This window comes from Macaca mulatta, chromosome 3, assembly GCF_049350105.2.
Source record: "Macaca mulatta isolate MMU2019108-1 chromosome 3, T2T-MMU8v2.0, whole genome shotgun sequence".
NCBI lineage: Eukaryota > Metazoa > Chordata > Mammalia > Primates > Cercopithecidae > Macaca > Macaca mulatta.
In genome coordinates this window covers 14949826-14965273 of record NC_133408.1, presented here as the reverse complement: position 1 = coordinate 14965273, position 15448 = coordinate 14949826, and the positions used below count along the sequence as shown (strand labels likewise).

At 47.5% G+C, this 15448-nt stretch overlaps 1 protein-coding gene and 1 non-coding gene across 3 annotated transcripts in view; both read right to left on the bottom strand.

Moving 5' to 3' along the window:
* The window catches only part of URB1 (URB1 ribosome biogenesis homolog), an 81101-nt gene extending 65653 nt beyond the window's left edge, over positions 1–15448 (bottom strand). For both annotated transcript variants that reach the window (XR_003727897.2, XM_015133032.3), the window contains exons 1-5: positions 15191–15448; positions 8626–8765; positions 7375–7526; positions 6495–6627; positions 1508–1604 (exon numbers count right to left, since the gene is read on the bottom strand). Coding sequence is in view for 1 of the 2 variants with exons in the window: in XM_015133032.3 (XP_014988518.3) it covers positions 1508–1604; positions 6495–6627; positions 7375–7526; positions 8626–8765; positions 15191–15332 (664 nt within the window). In the remaining variant the exon portion in view is untranslated. The remainder of the gene's footprint in view (positions 1–1507; positions 1605–6494; positions 6628–7374; positions 7527–8625; positions 8766–15190) is intronic.
* Positions 258–393, bottom strand: LOC114677240 (small nucleolar RNA SNORA42/SNORA80 family). Its single transcript, XR_003728531.2, has one exon. It is a non-coding gene; the product is annotated as a small nucleolar RNA SNORA42/SNORA80 family (small nucleolar RNA).

Sequence of the window (15448 nt, the reverse complement as noted above, 5' to 3'; positions counted from 1 at the left end):
GGATTACAGGCGTGAGCCACCATGGCCAGCCTCTAGAGTATTTTTAATCGCTGCATTCCGTCTTATGACCAGTCCCCTATTTGCTCAGCCAATCTCTTACTGGTGGATAGTTAGAAGTCCCATTTCCAGCTAATATAAATATTATTCCCTAACAAAACTTCTACTCACATCTGTAATTATTTCACTGGGATAAATGACTAGACATGGAATTGCAGGATCAAGTATCTAAAAAGTTGTTTTATCTTTTTTTCTTTATCCATTGTGCAACCCACTTCAGTGCCAGCAGCCTACGGGCACAGAGGCCAGGCAATAGTTCGGGGCTACAGTTTGCTCTGGCATGGGGTACTATGAGAGGCCCAGGGGGACGGGCCCATCATAAATCCAAACCCATGCATAAGCATCTTAAAAGTTTTAATGCGTACAGCCAAACTCCCAGCAGAAACATTAAACTGTAGCACGTTCCAGTCCCCTTCAACAGTGAAAATGGTACCAACTGTCCTGGAATAAAAGGCCAGATGGCTGAAATGACCCAGGGGAGTCTTAAGAAACTACTGGCCCTGGCAGCAGCAAGACACCCTGAACCTAGTTCCTAGTAACAAGTAGGAAAAAAAAATCTGTCTGCTGCATTATGCAGAAACCACATCTCCACTCTCACGCTGCCCACCACAGCAGCAATGGAGGGCCCCGCACAGACCAGGCTGACTACAGACAGGGTGACCACCACCCGCACTCTTCTCCTAAATGGCCCCGGCAGTCACGTTCCAGGGGCAGTTCAGATCTCCCACCTGGGAGGGGGAAGAAGGACTGGAGACCCAAACGCCCTGAGTACAGTACCCTGCTACTCCTCCTCAACAGCTCCCAGAGCTCCGGCCAGTCCACGGGACTGCTCTTCACCTCCAGACAGGCCAGGATTCCAGGGAATCTTACTGAGCAACTGCCATGTGCTGAGCTAAGTGCTGCCATTGATCATCTTACTGAATCTCTTGATAAAACGTAAGGGGCCCTAGCAGATTAAATGATGCCAAGCCTCACTCTAGGGACACAGCCACCAGAAGGTGGTCAAGCTGGAATTCTCTGAAGCCCTGTTACTGATATTCTCATAACACGGGGCTAAGCCACCAAAGAACTAACTTCATTTTTTAAAACTACAGCTCCCAAGGAAATCCAGGTAGCCAGGGCTATGAGTCTGAGTATGTTCCAGAGCCATAAAGCCTCCTTTGTTTGCCCGACTCTGCCTCTCTGAGGTCTGCATTTATCCTCTGTTACGGCCTTGCTCAGCACTCCAGATGGCATAACAGGACACCTCTGTTCACTCTGACCCGTGATATCAAAACGGTACTGACCAAGGCTTTGCACCCGCTCACCCATCTCCCTGCCCCATACCCTTCGATCTGGGGTACAGAGCAACTGCAAAGGCTGCAGACCTTTTTCTAACTTGGAAGAAACGGTTTGCAGCAGGGTTTTCAAAACAAATGGGCTTTCCTAAGGGACAAGGGGGTGCACCTACCTTTCACTTCCAACACCTGCACTATAGTGCTGTCATCACCCGCAATTAGAAAGGAGAGAGCAAACTGAATGTAGGCCTGCCGAACGTCGTACACTCCCTGGAGGACAAAGGAGACCTACATGTCACATGCATACTCCACACAGAGCCAAAGGAATCAGTAACACGGTGGCCAAGCACACCCCTCCCGTCTCAACATCACCAGCCCCCCGGCCTCGTCCCCAGTCACCAGGGGCTGCAAGTCTGAAACCAACGTTCATTCTTCACGGAAAGCAAACAATTTTTTCTATTCTCTTTCCCTGGTAATCTTCTCTACTTTTCCTTCTCTTTCAAGCCCTATTCTCAATACAAAAGTATGGGTAAAAAATAGCAGCGTTCCCTTCCCTGACTATAACACACATATTTTAGTTTCTTGGCCACTTTGGTGCAGAACAAGACTCTCAGCCTGCCTAGATCCATCTCCTCTTGCTTGCTAATGAAAATCATCTATGTTTTTGAAAAGTCAGAGATGATGAAATGACTGGTACTGCTTTTGGTGAGACATCAATGTGGCGATGTCTGGTTTTTATTAGATACTATAAATAACTTATTAGCTCATACCACAAACCAAAGCACAGATGCTGTCACGTTACCAACCCTGTTAGGCCTTCCCAGGGTTGCAGCCAGCACTGTCACACAGGCATCAGCCACCACCTAGGGCAGTGGGCACGTTTGGGGAGGGCCCCAACACGGTGACAGCAGCTGATGCCTCTAGGGAAGTCGCTGGTCAACTTCCCCTCCCAGTATCACTAAGACAAATCTGTGTCACATCACTCCTCGTTTTGTATCTAAGGAACTCAAGGCATATGGTCATGTCAGTCTCCTATCAGCTGTTCCAGAACTAGCAGGAGTGCCTAGATCCTCCATTGCTTACGCCCAGCAGTATTCTCTACTTCACAGTTACTCCAAAGACACCTTCATTCACTGCCGAGAAATAAGTTAGTATCGCAACAAATCATTGCCCCAAAATGCCTGGGAAAATTAAGGAGTAATCTCTGCCTTCCAGATAGTTCTGATCCACTTAGTAGTAGCAGGAGAGGTGGTGGCAGTAGCAGTGACGAGGAGGAGGAGGAGGAGGAGAACAATGTTTACAGAGCACTTACTATGTGCCAGGCACTATACCAAATGCTGCACATCTGTGATCTCATTTACTCCTCATAACAGCCTGAGGGAGAGATGCCCACACCACACCCATTTTACAGACGAGAAAACGGAGGGGTCAAAAATTCAGCCGGATACAGTGGCTCACGCCTATAATCCCAGCACATTGGGAGGCCAAGCAGGGCAGATCATTTGAGGTTAGGAGTTCGAAACCAACCCAGCCAACGTGGTGAAACCCTGTCTCTACTAAAAATACAAAGATTAGCTGGGTATGGTGGTAGGCGCCTATAATTCCAGCTACTCGGGAGGCTGAGACAGGAGAATCACTTGAGCCCGGGAGGCAGAGCTTGCAGTGAGCAGAGATCGCGCCACTGCACTCCAACCTGGGCGACAGAGGAAGACTCCATCTCAAAAAAAAAAAAAAAAAAATTCACCCGAGGTCACACAGCTAATTAAGTACCACAACTGAGATAAGAAGTAATTGTACAAACATACTACTTATGTTCAACTACAGAGTTCTTCCTTCTTCACGAGATTCTGTGGCATTTTCCATTTTCATTTCACTTTTTCTCAGGGTGCAACGACCATACCTGGCACCAGTTAGGTCTCTGTGCAAGTCTTTAGTTAATTCCATCTTATTTTGTTGGGTCTATGTTCCTTCCGGAGAAAAGGAAGGCTATCCAACCCATGCTCCCTGATACGTAGATCAAGGCCTTGCACACTCATTACATTTATTGAGTCTATCCCCATACATGCCACACAGCATCTCAGCAAGACCTTATTACACCAATGCGGGTTTCTCCCAAAACTGAGAGCTTCAAACTATCCTCTCTATTCTGAGGACCTACCTGTGTGACTCATCACAATAAGGAGTTTGCGTCCAATGATCACTGGTGCTGAGAATGTGCAGCACTTCCATAGTGTCAGCAACACTCCAGTGCCTTAACCCACCAATTCACTTTTTATAAAACACTCACTGCATTCAAGATGCCATCATCTCAGGCCAAGGGAGGGTGCAAAGTTAACCAAGATGTTGTCCCTGTCCTCAGGAAATTTAAGCTGCTCCCAAGCCATCTCTATGCCTCACGGTTCAAATAAACATGCCATCTAATTCAAGCAGTTAATTTTCCTGATCTACACATGCCTTGTGTTCCAGATAAATGCTGGTAAAATGCTAAAACTTGCCTGGCAAAATTAAATTAAGTTCTGTCTTTTCCCTCCTAGTGGAAAGTTCCTGTGCTTTTATTTTTTGTCCACTGACGTAACAGTACTGGGAGTCAGGACTCTGGAATGCTGGTCCAGGTTTTCTGCCATTCTAGATCTTTCTATCCTGCTGGTACACAGCAGAACTAGACCTCCTGCGGATCCCTCCAGCAATGAATTTATAAATGAAAAGGTTTTAGTTATCACCTCCTGGCTTCCATCTTTTATATCCCAGACAACTCCAAATTTTCTGTCCTGACGTGATGGAGGAACTGGGTAAGATCCCCAGGACACAGCAGCTGCCCGCTCTAGGCTCTGCCACTGCCATCTCCAGCCCACTCCATCCTCTGTCTCCAGTCTACTCCATCAAAGGCGTCCCATTCCTACTGCAAGTGGGCCACATGCCTGCTCTTCATTCCCACCCTGTGACCTCACAGGGTTATTATTCCAGGAAGAAAACGTCCTGAACTCTTCAGGGCTTATTCTGCAAAACACCGTCTAAAATAGACCAAAATACATTTGGTAAAACTGCTCTTTGGCACAGGATTTTAACAATGCTTTCTTTGGCTGGATGAATAATATCTACAATCCTCCTTCTTCATGAGGCTTTAATAATTTCCTCCGAAATGTTAACATATATTCATTTAAAAAAAAAAAAAAAATCCCTGCCAGCACTTCAACAACTAAATGGCATAAAACAAACAAACAAAAAAAAAAAAGCAGGGGATGGAGTGAGGGAGAAAAACTCAGACTCAAAAGGGATCAAAGATATTTAAGAAACGTATCAGCCAAATGCAATGTAGACTTTGTTCGGATCCTGATCTGAACCACAAGGTGTAAAAACATTCTTGAAACGGAAAAAACCTGAGACCAAACTGAGTAATAGATGATAGTGAGAAATTATTAATGGGTTAGGCGTGATAATGGCACTGTGGTTTCTGTTCTTTAAAGGGTCTTTTTCTGTTAGAGTACATGCTGAAATATTTATAGTGAAGTATGATTCGCGTCTGGGATTTGCTATAATCGACTGCCCCAGAGGAAACTAAGAAGGTGGAGGGTGGGGACAGTGGCTGAAGCTGGACAGCTGGTATAGGGGTTCCTTACGCTGCTCTATTTTTAAATGTTCCTAACAGTTCCTTATTAAATGTAATGTCTCAACTCCATTTCCTGTAACATATAAGGTATCTAAGATACTTATTACAGATTACACAATGAGAGTAAAAACACTTTCGACTTGACTGTAACTCCCATTTTACAGATCCTGGAGAGGTAAAATAATGTGCCGAGACCCTGAGAGGAAACAGCTCGTGCGTGGCCCTGCAGTCAGGGTTCAGGACGGGAAGCCCTAGTCGGCCTTTCCCACGCTCTCTGGGCGCCTGGAGTCTATTTCACTCAGACAGCTGGGAGGGCTGACATCAAAAGAGATGGGTGGGGAGGGCATCTGATGGATAATTACTGCCAGGCTTACTGCCAGGTAAGACCAAAGAACCGTGATATTTGCCCTAGTCTGCAAATAGCACACACATTCTTTTTATTAGAAATGTATTTAAATGTCAGGAGCCATTATTCATTGAATGGAATTTGTTGACACATGGATAAAGCGTAGTATCTAAGAGACATTAAGACCTGGAATTTTTTTCCTTAGAGAATACCTTATTTGTAATTCCAGTAAAACCCTCAACACCAGGCCAATCTCGCAGAGCCATAAAAGCTACTTGGTATTATCAACCTTTTAGTCCAATTCCTGGCAATGTAGAAACTTCTAGTTCCCAGGGATACTGACAGAACAAGGTGGCACGGGGTTATAGAAGTGAATTACTCTAATGTGGTTCTCCACCGCGGCAGATGGGATGGGCTGATATCTGTCTCCTTATTCTTTACGTTCAGGAAGAGGGTGACACTCTGGCCAGGGCTGTTCACAGCACTGAATTCCAGCAGGGGAGCTGATATGGCAACCAGAAAATGCCCTTCGACAGACAACCTGCAGCCGGCACACGTGACGGGAGGATGCCCTCGCTCAAGCTCAGGAGTCCTCAAAGTGTGCCTGCTCCCCAAGAACCTTTCCAAACCTAAGTGAAATTTCTAAAGTCACCAGGGAATTTTTGTTTCACAGGTTTCCTGAAAACCAACCATCCACACTCCCATTTTATTGGGCACAATCCAACCCTTACCCATCATGAGATTACAACTGGGAGGCAAAAGTCACTTATTAAAAAGCCATAGAAGTCCTCTTTGAGGACGTCACTGGCTTAGAGCTTCAAGGGCTTTCTCCGAGGTGGGCAGAGCAGGAACAGAGGACTGGGACACGCTACGAGCTTCAGGGCCATGGGCACATGGAGGGTATTTCATTTACTTAGGAGAGGAGCTGCCCACAGCTAAGTCATCCTCACATCTCACTCAGCCCCCAAGAGCTTCCTCAGAAGCTTCCTCAGAAGTTCAGGCTCTGCCAGGTTCTGGCCCTGTCGCCAGCCTGAAGTGAGTCCTATCCTCACAGACAGATCCTGTGGCTGCTGACACACGCCCTTCTGCATAGACACCTCTCATTCCATCTGTGTGGGGATCAGGGCCAGAGAATGGAGGAAAAACCACTGCAATCCTCCAAGGGAAGGAGATCCATGGAAGGCACGAGATACTGTGGTCCCCTCACCTTTGAATCCCTCTTCATCACCAAGGTGTACAAGGTCTTTTTATTCAAATCAAAATGGCTGCAGACATCCCTGGCAGCTTCCGGACCCTGGGTCACCATGGCGGCCATCAGGCTCAGGCAGGCGCGAGCCAACCTGTACAGGGGGCCAGAGGAAATCAGACACGTCAGCAACAGCAGAAGCAGAGCCGCCTCACCACAAAGCCAGCTGCAAGCTGCTTGTGTTATTTGCTATTTCCAAACCAGAAAAAAAGAAGGAAAAAGCCACGCCATGTTTTAAGCAGGAAAAAAAAAAAAAAGCATAAAGATTCAAAATAAGGCTCAAAATTAAAACTAAGTAGGATTAAGATTATAAACAGGAGATGTGAAGAAGATGGACATTTCTCTCTGGAGCGAGCCATCATGTGATCAACAGACCACACCTCAGTCCCCGTGACCACAGGATACAGACCACAACTTCTTCACAAAGGCATCTCCGAACGCGATCGCGGCTGTCTTTCCGTTCTGCAGTTACCCAGATTCCATGGTTTTCTGAGAACCTGCTACATGCAAGGCCTTGTTATCTAGGGGAAGGTGGCATTTACAACACAGGCAAGGCCCTGCCACATGCACCTCGGATTCCAGTAGGGGGAGTCAGTCAACAGATATCGCAGCAAGGACAGTTGCAGGCAGGACAAGAGGGACAAGGGATAAGTGAGAGAGGAGTCAGGGACAGCCAGGGCTGGTCTACAAAGGAAGGGGGCAGAGACTCGGTCACTGTGGCCTCAGAAACAGCTCAGCTCTCCTCTAGCCATAAAGGTAATAACCACATGCACCTGCGGAGAGCTGAATGCACACCAAACCCAAAGGCCCGTCCTTTGTCACGCAAGGGCAGACAGCCTACCTGTAACCCGAGGCATACAGGGACTCACAGATGAGCTTCATGTGGTTGTTCATCAGCTTTTTCACAATGTTGGTTCCCACAACATGGAAATGTGAAAGATCACTTGCTGTCCGCAATAATATGGACTCAAAAACTTGAAATATTAACACCGTCTACAAAGACAGAATTGAAACGCATAGAAATTGTATCATTTCTATTCCTACTGTACATACATGCTCCTTTTGTCTTAGCCATAGTTACTTGCAGGCTTAAAGCCTTTTAACATGCAGGATGAGGCCCACCCAGATCCTGAGTCAAAGGTGACAGCTTGGCAGGCTGACCCGCGGGACCCAGGCTCTGCATGTAGCCCCGCTCCCACAGCCCAGCAAAATAAAGAACAGCTTGTCGGGGCCGTGCACGGTGGCTCACGCCTGTAATCCCAACACTTTGAGAAGCCGAGGCGGGCGGATCACGATGTCAGGAGATTGAGACCATCCTGGCCAACACGGTGAAACCCCGTCTCTACTAAAAATACAAAAAATTAGCTAGGCATGGTGGCGGGCGCCTATAGTCCCAGCTACTCGGGAGGCTGAGGCAGGAGAATGGCGTGAATCCGGGAGGCGGAGCTTGTGGTGAGCTGAGATTGTGCCACTGCACTCCAGCCTGGGTGACGGAGCCAGACTCTGTCTCAAAAATAAATAAAAATAAAGAACAGCTTGTTTAAAATTACAGAAAATCAAACGAGAAAAATCAAATGAAGTGACAGGACTCACTTCAGGCTGGCGATAAGGCCAGAATGAGAAGAAAATTCTCTTAATGACTGGGCCTCATTGCTTTAGAGATAATCAGGTCTACATCCTTATAGCAATAACCCTGAGATTTCAACAGGCACATAAATATCCCAGTGTTCAATTTCTTTGGAATCAGAAAACAATCATCAATTCATTATGTGTTGTGAGTCTGTGACACCACGTGTTTATCTGTTTCCCTTTTGTTTAAACCATACTGAAACCAAGTGCATTTTGATTAGGAATCTATTATCCTTCCTTCCGATAGCATTCATCAGATGTTAATAATAAGTGAGAATTTTCCACTAAAATGCTTTCAAAGGTCATGGAGGCAAAAAATGAATACATTCCTACAGCACAGGGACAAAGCATCATTTTCTATAGAAAGTTGGTAATGGAAATTTCTATCACATTTTTCCTCATCAAACTTAACAGCAGCATTAACTTTTCTTCTCTTCATCAAGCCATGTAAGGAACAACATACTTCACTTTCAGGTCGTTTCTCTCCACTTAGGAGCTGGAAAATTTCTGCACACTCAACAGAAATCTTTATATACCCTTCCACAACATCATACACATCTTCTCGTGGTAGCTTCTTGGCAGCAGACACAAACGCTTCCAGGCCTGGAAAAAAAAGTTATGTTCAAACGTTAACAAGGTCAGTCTTAGAAACAATCACATCCACCACCGCAACCTGCTTTCCCTATTCTGTGACCTTCCCTGATCCACCTACACTGCACAGAAGCTACTATGAATGCTATCAACCGAACTGTTTCTCTCCAAAATTCATGTTGAAACCCTAAGCCCTGCCGGGCGTGGTGGCTCACGCCTGTAATTCCAGCACTTTAGGAGGCTGAGGCGGGTGGATCACCTGAGGTCAGGAGTTCGAGACCAGTCTGGCCAACATGGTGAAACCCCGTCTCTACTAAAAATACACAAATTAGCCGGGCGTGGTGGCACATACCTGTAATCCCAGCTACTCTGGAGGCTGAGGCAGGAGAATTGTTTGAACCCAGGTGGCAGAGGTTGCAGTGAGCCAAGACAATGCCATTGCACTGTCTTGGGTGACAGAGTGAGACTCTGTCTCAGAAAAAGAAAAGAAAACGAGAGGCGAGGTGGGGAGGGGAGGAGAGGAGAGGGGAGGGGAGCGGAGAGGAGAAAAGAAACCCGAATCCCTAAAAAGACAGTATTTGGAGATACAGCCTTTTAGGAGATAATTCAGGTTAAATGAGGTCATGAGGGTGAGGTCCTAATCTAATAGGATTGGTGTCCTTATAAGAGAAGGAGGAGACATCAGAGAGCTCCCTCTCTGCATGTGGACAGAGGAAAGGCCATGTGAGGACACAGCAAGAGGGCAGTTGTCTGCAAGCCAGGATGTGCCCTTACCAGGATGTGACTCCGCTAATGCCTTGACCGTGGACATGGCCTTCAGAACCATGAGAAAATAAATTATTCTTGTTTAAGCCACTCAGTCTACAGTATTTTGTTATGGCTGCCCTAGTAGATTAATCCACGTGGACATCATGAACACACTTAGAAACCACGAAGGCAATACAGGAACAAGACAAACTGAGTGCCAATGTGACTCCCAGGTTTGAGTACTGACTCTGGCAATGATTCGTCTGGATCCCCACACAGCTTTTGTTCCCTCAACTATAGAATGGGTATAACAAGAAAAACCATATACAGCATGGTAATGAAACATCACCAACAGCTTTACTTACATGACATCAGTTAATTCTCACTGCAACCCTCCACCCTAGGTACGAGTATTTTTTTCCCTAGGTACTAGTATTTCACAGATGAGAAAACTAAGGCCCTTGTCCAAAGGTACATAGCTTAGGAGAGGCAGAGCCAGGACTCCAATCCAGGCAGTCTGGCTCCAGAGCCCATATTCTTCCTCCACGAACCAGATGATTCCTGGCCATGCAATGGAGCTGACGCCTGCTGCTCTGAGTGCAGTGGCACATGGAGTGTCCGTGCTGCGCCTGGCCCACGGTCAGCACGCCAAGCATCAGCTAACATCAGTGCTCTTCAAAACCCAAAGGGGGGAACTCCACTCAAGTATTTCCCCATAAGGTCAGACCCCAGAAGTCCCCCACTCAAAAATCTCCCATCTCAACGGCCTGAGGATTCTACTACCCTTCCCACAATTAATACAACCTCCCCTCCCACACCACTGACACCTGAATCTGAACCCCCGCCACAACCCCACCCAACCAACGGGGAGCCACCTGTGTGCTGCTGCCCACGAAATTCTCCTGCCAGAACCTGTTCTATAAAACTGCCTCTCAGAGAATCACTTGAACTTGCCTCTTGGAGAATTGCTTGAACCTGGGAGGTGGAGGTTGCAGTGAGTTGAGATCGCACCACTCCACTCCAGTCTGGCAACAGAGGGAGGCTCTGTCTCAAAAACAGAACAAAACGAAAAAACCCTGCCTGTCTCTGGTTCTACTCTCTGGGCCGCACTTCTCGACACTAGGAAGGCAGGGCACGGCAGTGTTTGGAAGCCGCATGAGAGCATGAGCTACAGGTAACACATCTTACTGGGGCCTTCATCTCCTCTGGGGAAGTAGAGACTTCACCTTATTTGAAAAAAAAAAAAAAAAACAGACAAAGGGACTAAATATTTCTATTAAAACACACTTAGTAATTATCAATACAGTAAAATGCAAAATGCCACGACCTTTGAGAAACACACTACAGTCTTCCTAGACACATCAGAACAGGGTGGTCTGCTTTAGGGAGTGCCCAGGCATCCCCAGGGGGTCCTTCCCCCTCTGCCTTGGGGCCAGAGGCAAAGGATCTAATCCTTCTTTCCCACACCAGCTGCCATCACCCTAGTCGGCACCTCTGAAGACCAAACACTTCCTTTAACCTCTCTCCAGAAATGACAGTTTCGAGATCCTTCTATGTTCAGGTCACTTTCTATGTTCCCTTGAAGCATGAGGCCCAGAACAGGGCTCGGTACTGCAGGTGAGCTCCACTAGCTGAGCAGAGAGGACCAACACATCGTTCCTCTTGGACAGCAATTCTGCATGTCGCAGATTCAAGTCCAGATGCTGCTAAGCAACATCTGCCCAGGGACGCATGAGCAGGACCTTACACCAAAAACACAGCAGGTAAGAACACAAACTGGAGCCAGACTCCTGAGCACGCATCCCTGCTCGGCCACTTACTAGTTGCATGGTACTGAGTAACAGTGAACTCTGAGCTTTGGGTACCTGACCTGTATAATGGCACAAGAACAGAACCTACCTGACAGGGTTTGTAGGAAGGGTAAAAAGGCTAGTTTACACATAAAGCCTCTAGCATCACACTTACGGCAAGGTAAACCCTCAAAACATAAGAAGCCCCCCAGGCGTCCTCAGCAGCAGCAGTGAAAATCCGGTCACATTCGGTCTCTGCCAGCCTCACAGGTGTTTTCAGATCCCATTTTATGCTGCAACATTTTCCGCAGCAACCACCGTCATTCCTTTAACAGTCACCAAGGGAGTGCATCTGCCATGCCAGGCGCTGCTCTGAGCGTCGGGGCCAGACTCCATCACTGCTGTCTGCAGCATGGTCTGGTGGAGATTACAAGCAAGAGCCATGGGTGTTCTGGCCGAGGTGACTGTGGGTCACAGGATTCAACCGGCACAGGCACCCTGGAGTCATGCATAATACCTGCTCTGTCCCTCAAGAAAACACAGAATGCAGGTGATAGCAAGGGCTGTTAATGCAGAAAGAGCAGTGCAACTACTTACTCTTTTTAAAGGAATTATTCGCCAAACTCTAGCATGTAACTCCCAGCATTCCAGAGTAGTACAGGGTGGAAACCGCTGGCCTGTTACATTTGCCGTCTCTTTGCAGGTTCATCTTTCCATACACCATTTACTGGGCACCTACCACGTGCTCCAGGCATCACAGGGAGTGCCCAAGATGTGCTGGTGAGCAAATCAGAAATGGCCTCTACCCACAAGGTGCTTACAATCTAATGGTAGAGACCAACGTGAATATGTATTAAGCACCTACCGCAATCACTTACACAGACACATACGGCACCTGTAGGAAGTACTATCAAGCAAACATCAAGAGTGTAATGAGGGCTGTAACTAGGGAACATGATCTAGATTAGAGGGTTGGGAAGGTTTCCTCTGAAGAAGTAATGCTGAACCTATTATTAATAATAGTAAACATAAGTATTGAGGGGGCAGAGAGTGAGACCACATTCCAGGCCCCAAGGCTGGAGGGTACAGAGTGTGACTGGAGCCAGACAAGTGGGGAGGGGTGATTGAGTGAGTGAGGAGGGTAGCCTGAGATGAAGTCAAAGAAGCAGGCAGGGCTAGATGAAGCAACGGAAATGACTTTGGATTTTATCCCAACGGCAGTGGGACACCACTGAAGGGTGTCACGAGAGGAGTGACATAATCAGATCTGGAGTTTTAAAGGATCATCTGACTGCTGCACACAGCACGGGCTGTAGGGAAGCAAGTCCAAGAGAGACCAATTCTGGGCAACTCTAGCCGGGGTCCCAGCCAGGGTCCCAGCTGGGGCTGATGATGCCTGGACTAGAATGATGATGAAGGAAAGAGAGGGAGCAGACGGACTCCAGAAATTCTCAGGAGGAGAATCAACCAAGGCCAGGGGACAGACCGATGCAGACAGAGGGCTCTGGCAGGAACATCCAGGTAATCAGAATTACCACTTAATGCAGCGGGGAAACCAGAAGCAATGCGGGGAGAAGGGGATCAAGAGTTTAACCATTAGTGTACTCTCTTACAGTATGGTCTTTTCTCTATCACCAGTGGAATCATGGGCAAACATTTTCAAAGGAATTGGCTTGGAGCCAAACCCTTCTTGATGGGGGATCCTCCCACAGGCTGACATTGATCCACTCTGGAATATCCTCAGTCCTTACCAATCTAACCCTGCAGCTCTTGTTCCTCCACTACACGAAGGGAGCATCATCAGAACCCTTCCCTCACATGCCTGGTGAAAACAAAGTCTCCTAACAAACATCAACTTCACTTCCCTGATCCTCCAGCAATCCTATCATAGGAGGTTACGAGAGCATATCAAGAGGAAGAGAGGAGAGAATTCAAGATACAGACCAGACTCAAACACTAGTTCAACATAGCCTCAAACAAGAGATCCACACTTTCACCCACTGACTCAGCTTTGCCCCATCTTTCAACTACTCACTTACACCCATGGGCTGTCAACCCAGGTTTCCTTCTGACACGTGTTCACATGATGTAGCACCTGAATGTCATGAGACTCTCTGTGCAAGACCATGAAATACAGATACTACATCTTTTTAACAATTAAACGTGCTCTTTCTTCTGCCAGAAAGGTTCCTGTCCCTGTCCCATCCTAGAATCCTTTTGAAAAGCCACTTCCTCAGGGGAGCCTTCTTTGAGCTCCCAGATTAGATCCAAGGCCTGCTAAACACCCTCAGGCACCATGTACCTCTCCTTTGGAAAACTCATGCTTGAAACTCTATGTGTATGATTTTGCTGACCGATATCTGCCTTCCTCACTCGACTGGACTGTTTGTAAAGCCCCACAAAGGCAGAGGCTTTTTGAGATTTTTACTCATCACTTTCTCTCTACCTAGCAAATAATAGCCTCTAGTAATACTTAATGAGGCTGGGCGTGGTGGCTCATGCCTGTAATCCCAGTAGTTTGGGAGGCCGAGGCAGGCAGATCACCTGAGGTCAGGAGTTTGAGACCAGCCTCAACATGGAGAAACCCCATCTCTACTAAAAATGCAAAATTAGCCGGGCGTGGTGGTGCATGCCTGTAATCCCAGCTACTTGGGAGGCTAAGGCAGGAGAATTGCTTGAACCTGGAGGCGGACGTTGCGGTGCGCCAAGATCGCATCATTGCACTCCAGCCTGGGCAACAAGAGCGAATCTCTGTCTCAAAAATAAATAAATAAAAAATAATGAATTCGGAAATATATAATTCTATGCTAATGTAAGTATCATCTTCCTAGCTGTGACTAGCAAGTACAGGTATCAAAACTTTAAAAACAGGCCAGGTGTGGTGGCTCATGCCTATACTCCCAGCCCTTTGAGAAGACAAGGTGGGAGCATTGCTTGAGACTGGGAGTTCGAGGGCAGCCTGGACAACATAGTGAGATTCCATCTCTACAAAAAGTGAAAAAAAAAAACATAGCTGGGAATGGTGGTGTGCACCTACAGTCTCAGCTACTTGGGGGACTGAGGTGGGAGGGCAGCGTAAGCCCAGAAGTTCAAGGCTGCAGTGAGCCATAATTGTGCCACTGCACTTCATTCAACCTTGGCAACACAGCAAGATCCTGTCTGTTAAAAAAAAAAAATCAGGACAAAAATTGAAGTTGAAGCTATTTTGGCCATTAATTTAATAATTTATTTATCCTGAGAGAAAAACTGCCACTGTTTTATGTTAGAGCAATGCTTCCACATGGCAACACGTTCAATTGCGTTTTTCCCAAACCATGTTACTTTCCGAACGATTACAAGTAGTCGTGAAGGATGGTCACACTTCACAAAAAGTGTAATTATAGAGTCGACTCCATCTCAGTCACTGGCCCATTCCTGGTAAACTGACAAGTAGCTGTGGTGGCTTCCAGCAGCTTGTTACAAGTCATCAAGTCAGTATGAGTGCTGGGGGATAGAAGCTCTTGAAAAAACGGTGCTGACGCCCCAAGGAGTAGCAAAGTGTATCATGAACCGTCCTGAGCTGACTCAGTAAGGACTCAACAGAGAAGGACACTTCATTTACTTCCCTGACAACTGCAATAAAATTTAGAACTAGCGGAGGGATGCTGCCTGGGCAAGGGAAATAAATGTGTTGTAACGTGAAATGGTCCCAATCAAGCAAGTCGGGGTCCCCTCGCTATCGCCGATAGTCCAGAGCAAGGAAGTACAGAGCAGTCCTGAACCTCAGTCTTCTGCAAACCAGAGGCTTGCTACTGAGCCTAGGTGACCCGAAAGCTGAAGAAAAGAGAGGTTGTGCCTGGCACACGGAGGCCGCCTCGCCAGCCTGTGCTCCTGATCCTGCGCCTGCCGCCCCGGACTCACCTGGCCCGGGGCCCTGCGGGTCCTTCAGCTGAGCCTTGAACCGCACGCCCGTGAGCTCTTCTTTGCGGGCCCGCTTGGCTGCGCCCGCGGAGGAAGCCGCGCCGTCCTGGCCACTCGAGGCCTTCCTCTTGGAGACCCCCATGGCCGACAGGGCGGAAGCGCGACAGAAACGACACACCTGAGGGGTCCCGGCAGGAGCACTAGCACAGAGAGCGGACACGCGCTTCAGGACCACATGGGGCAGGAAAGGGCGGGGAT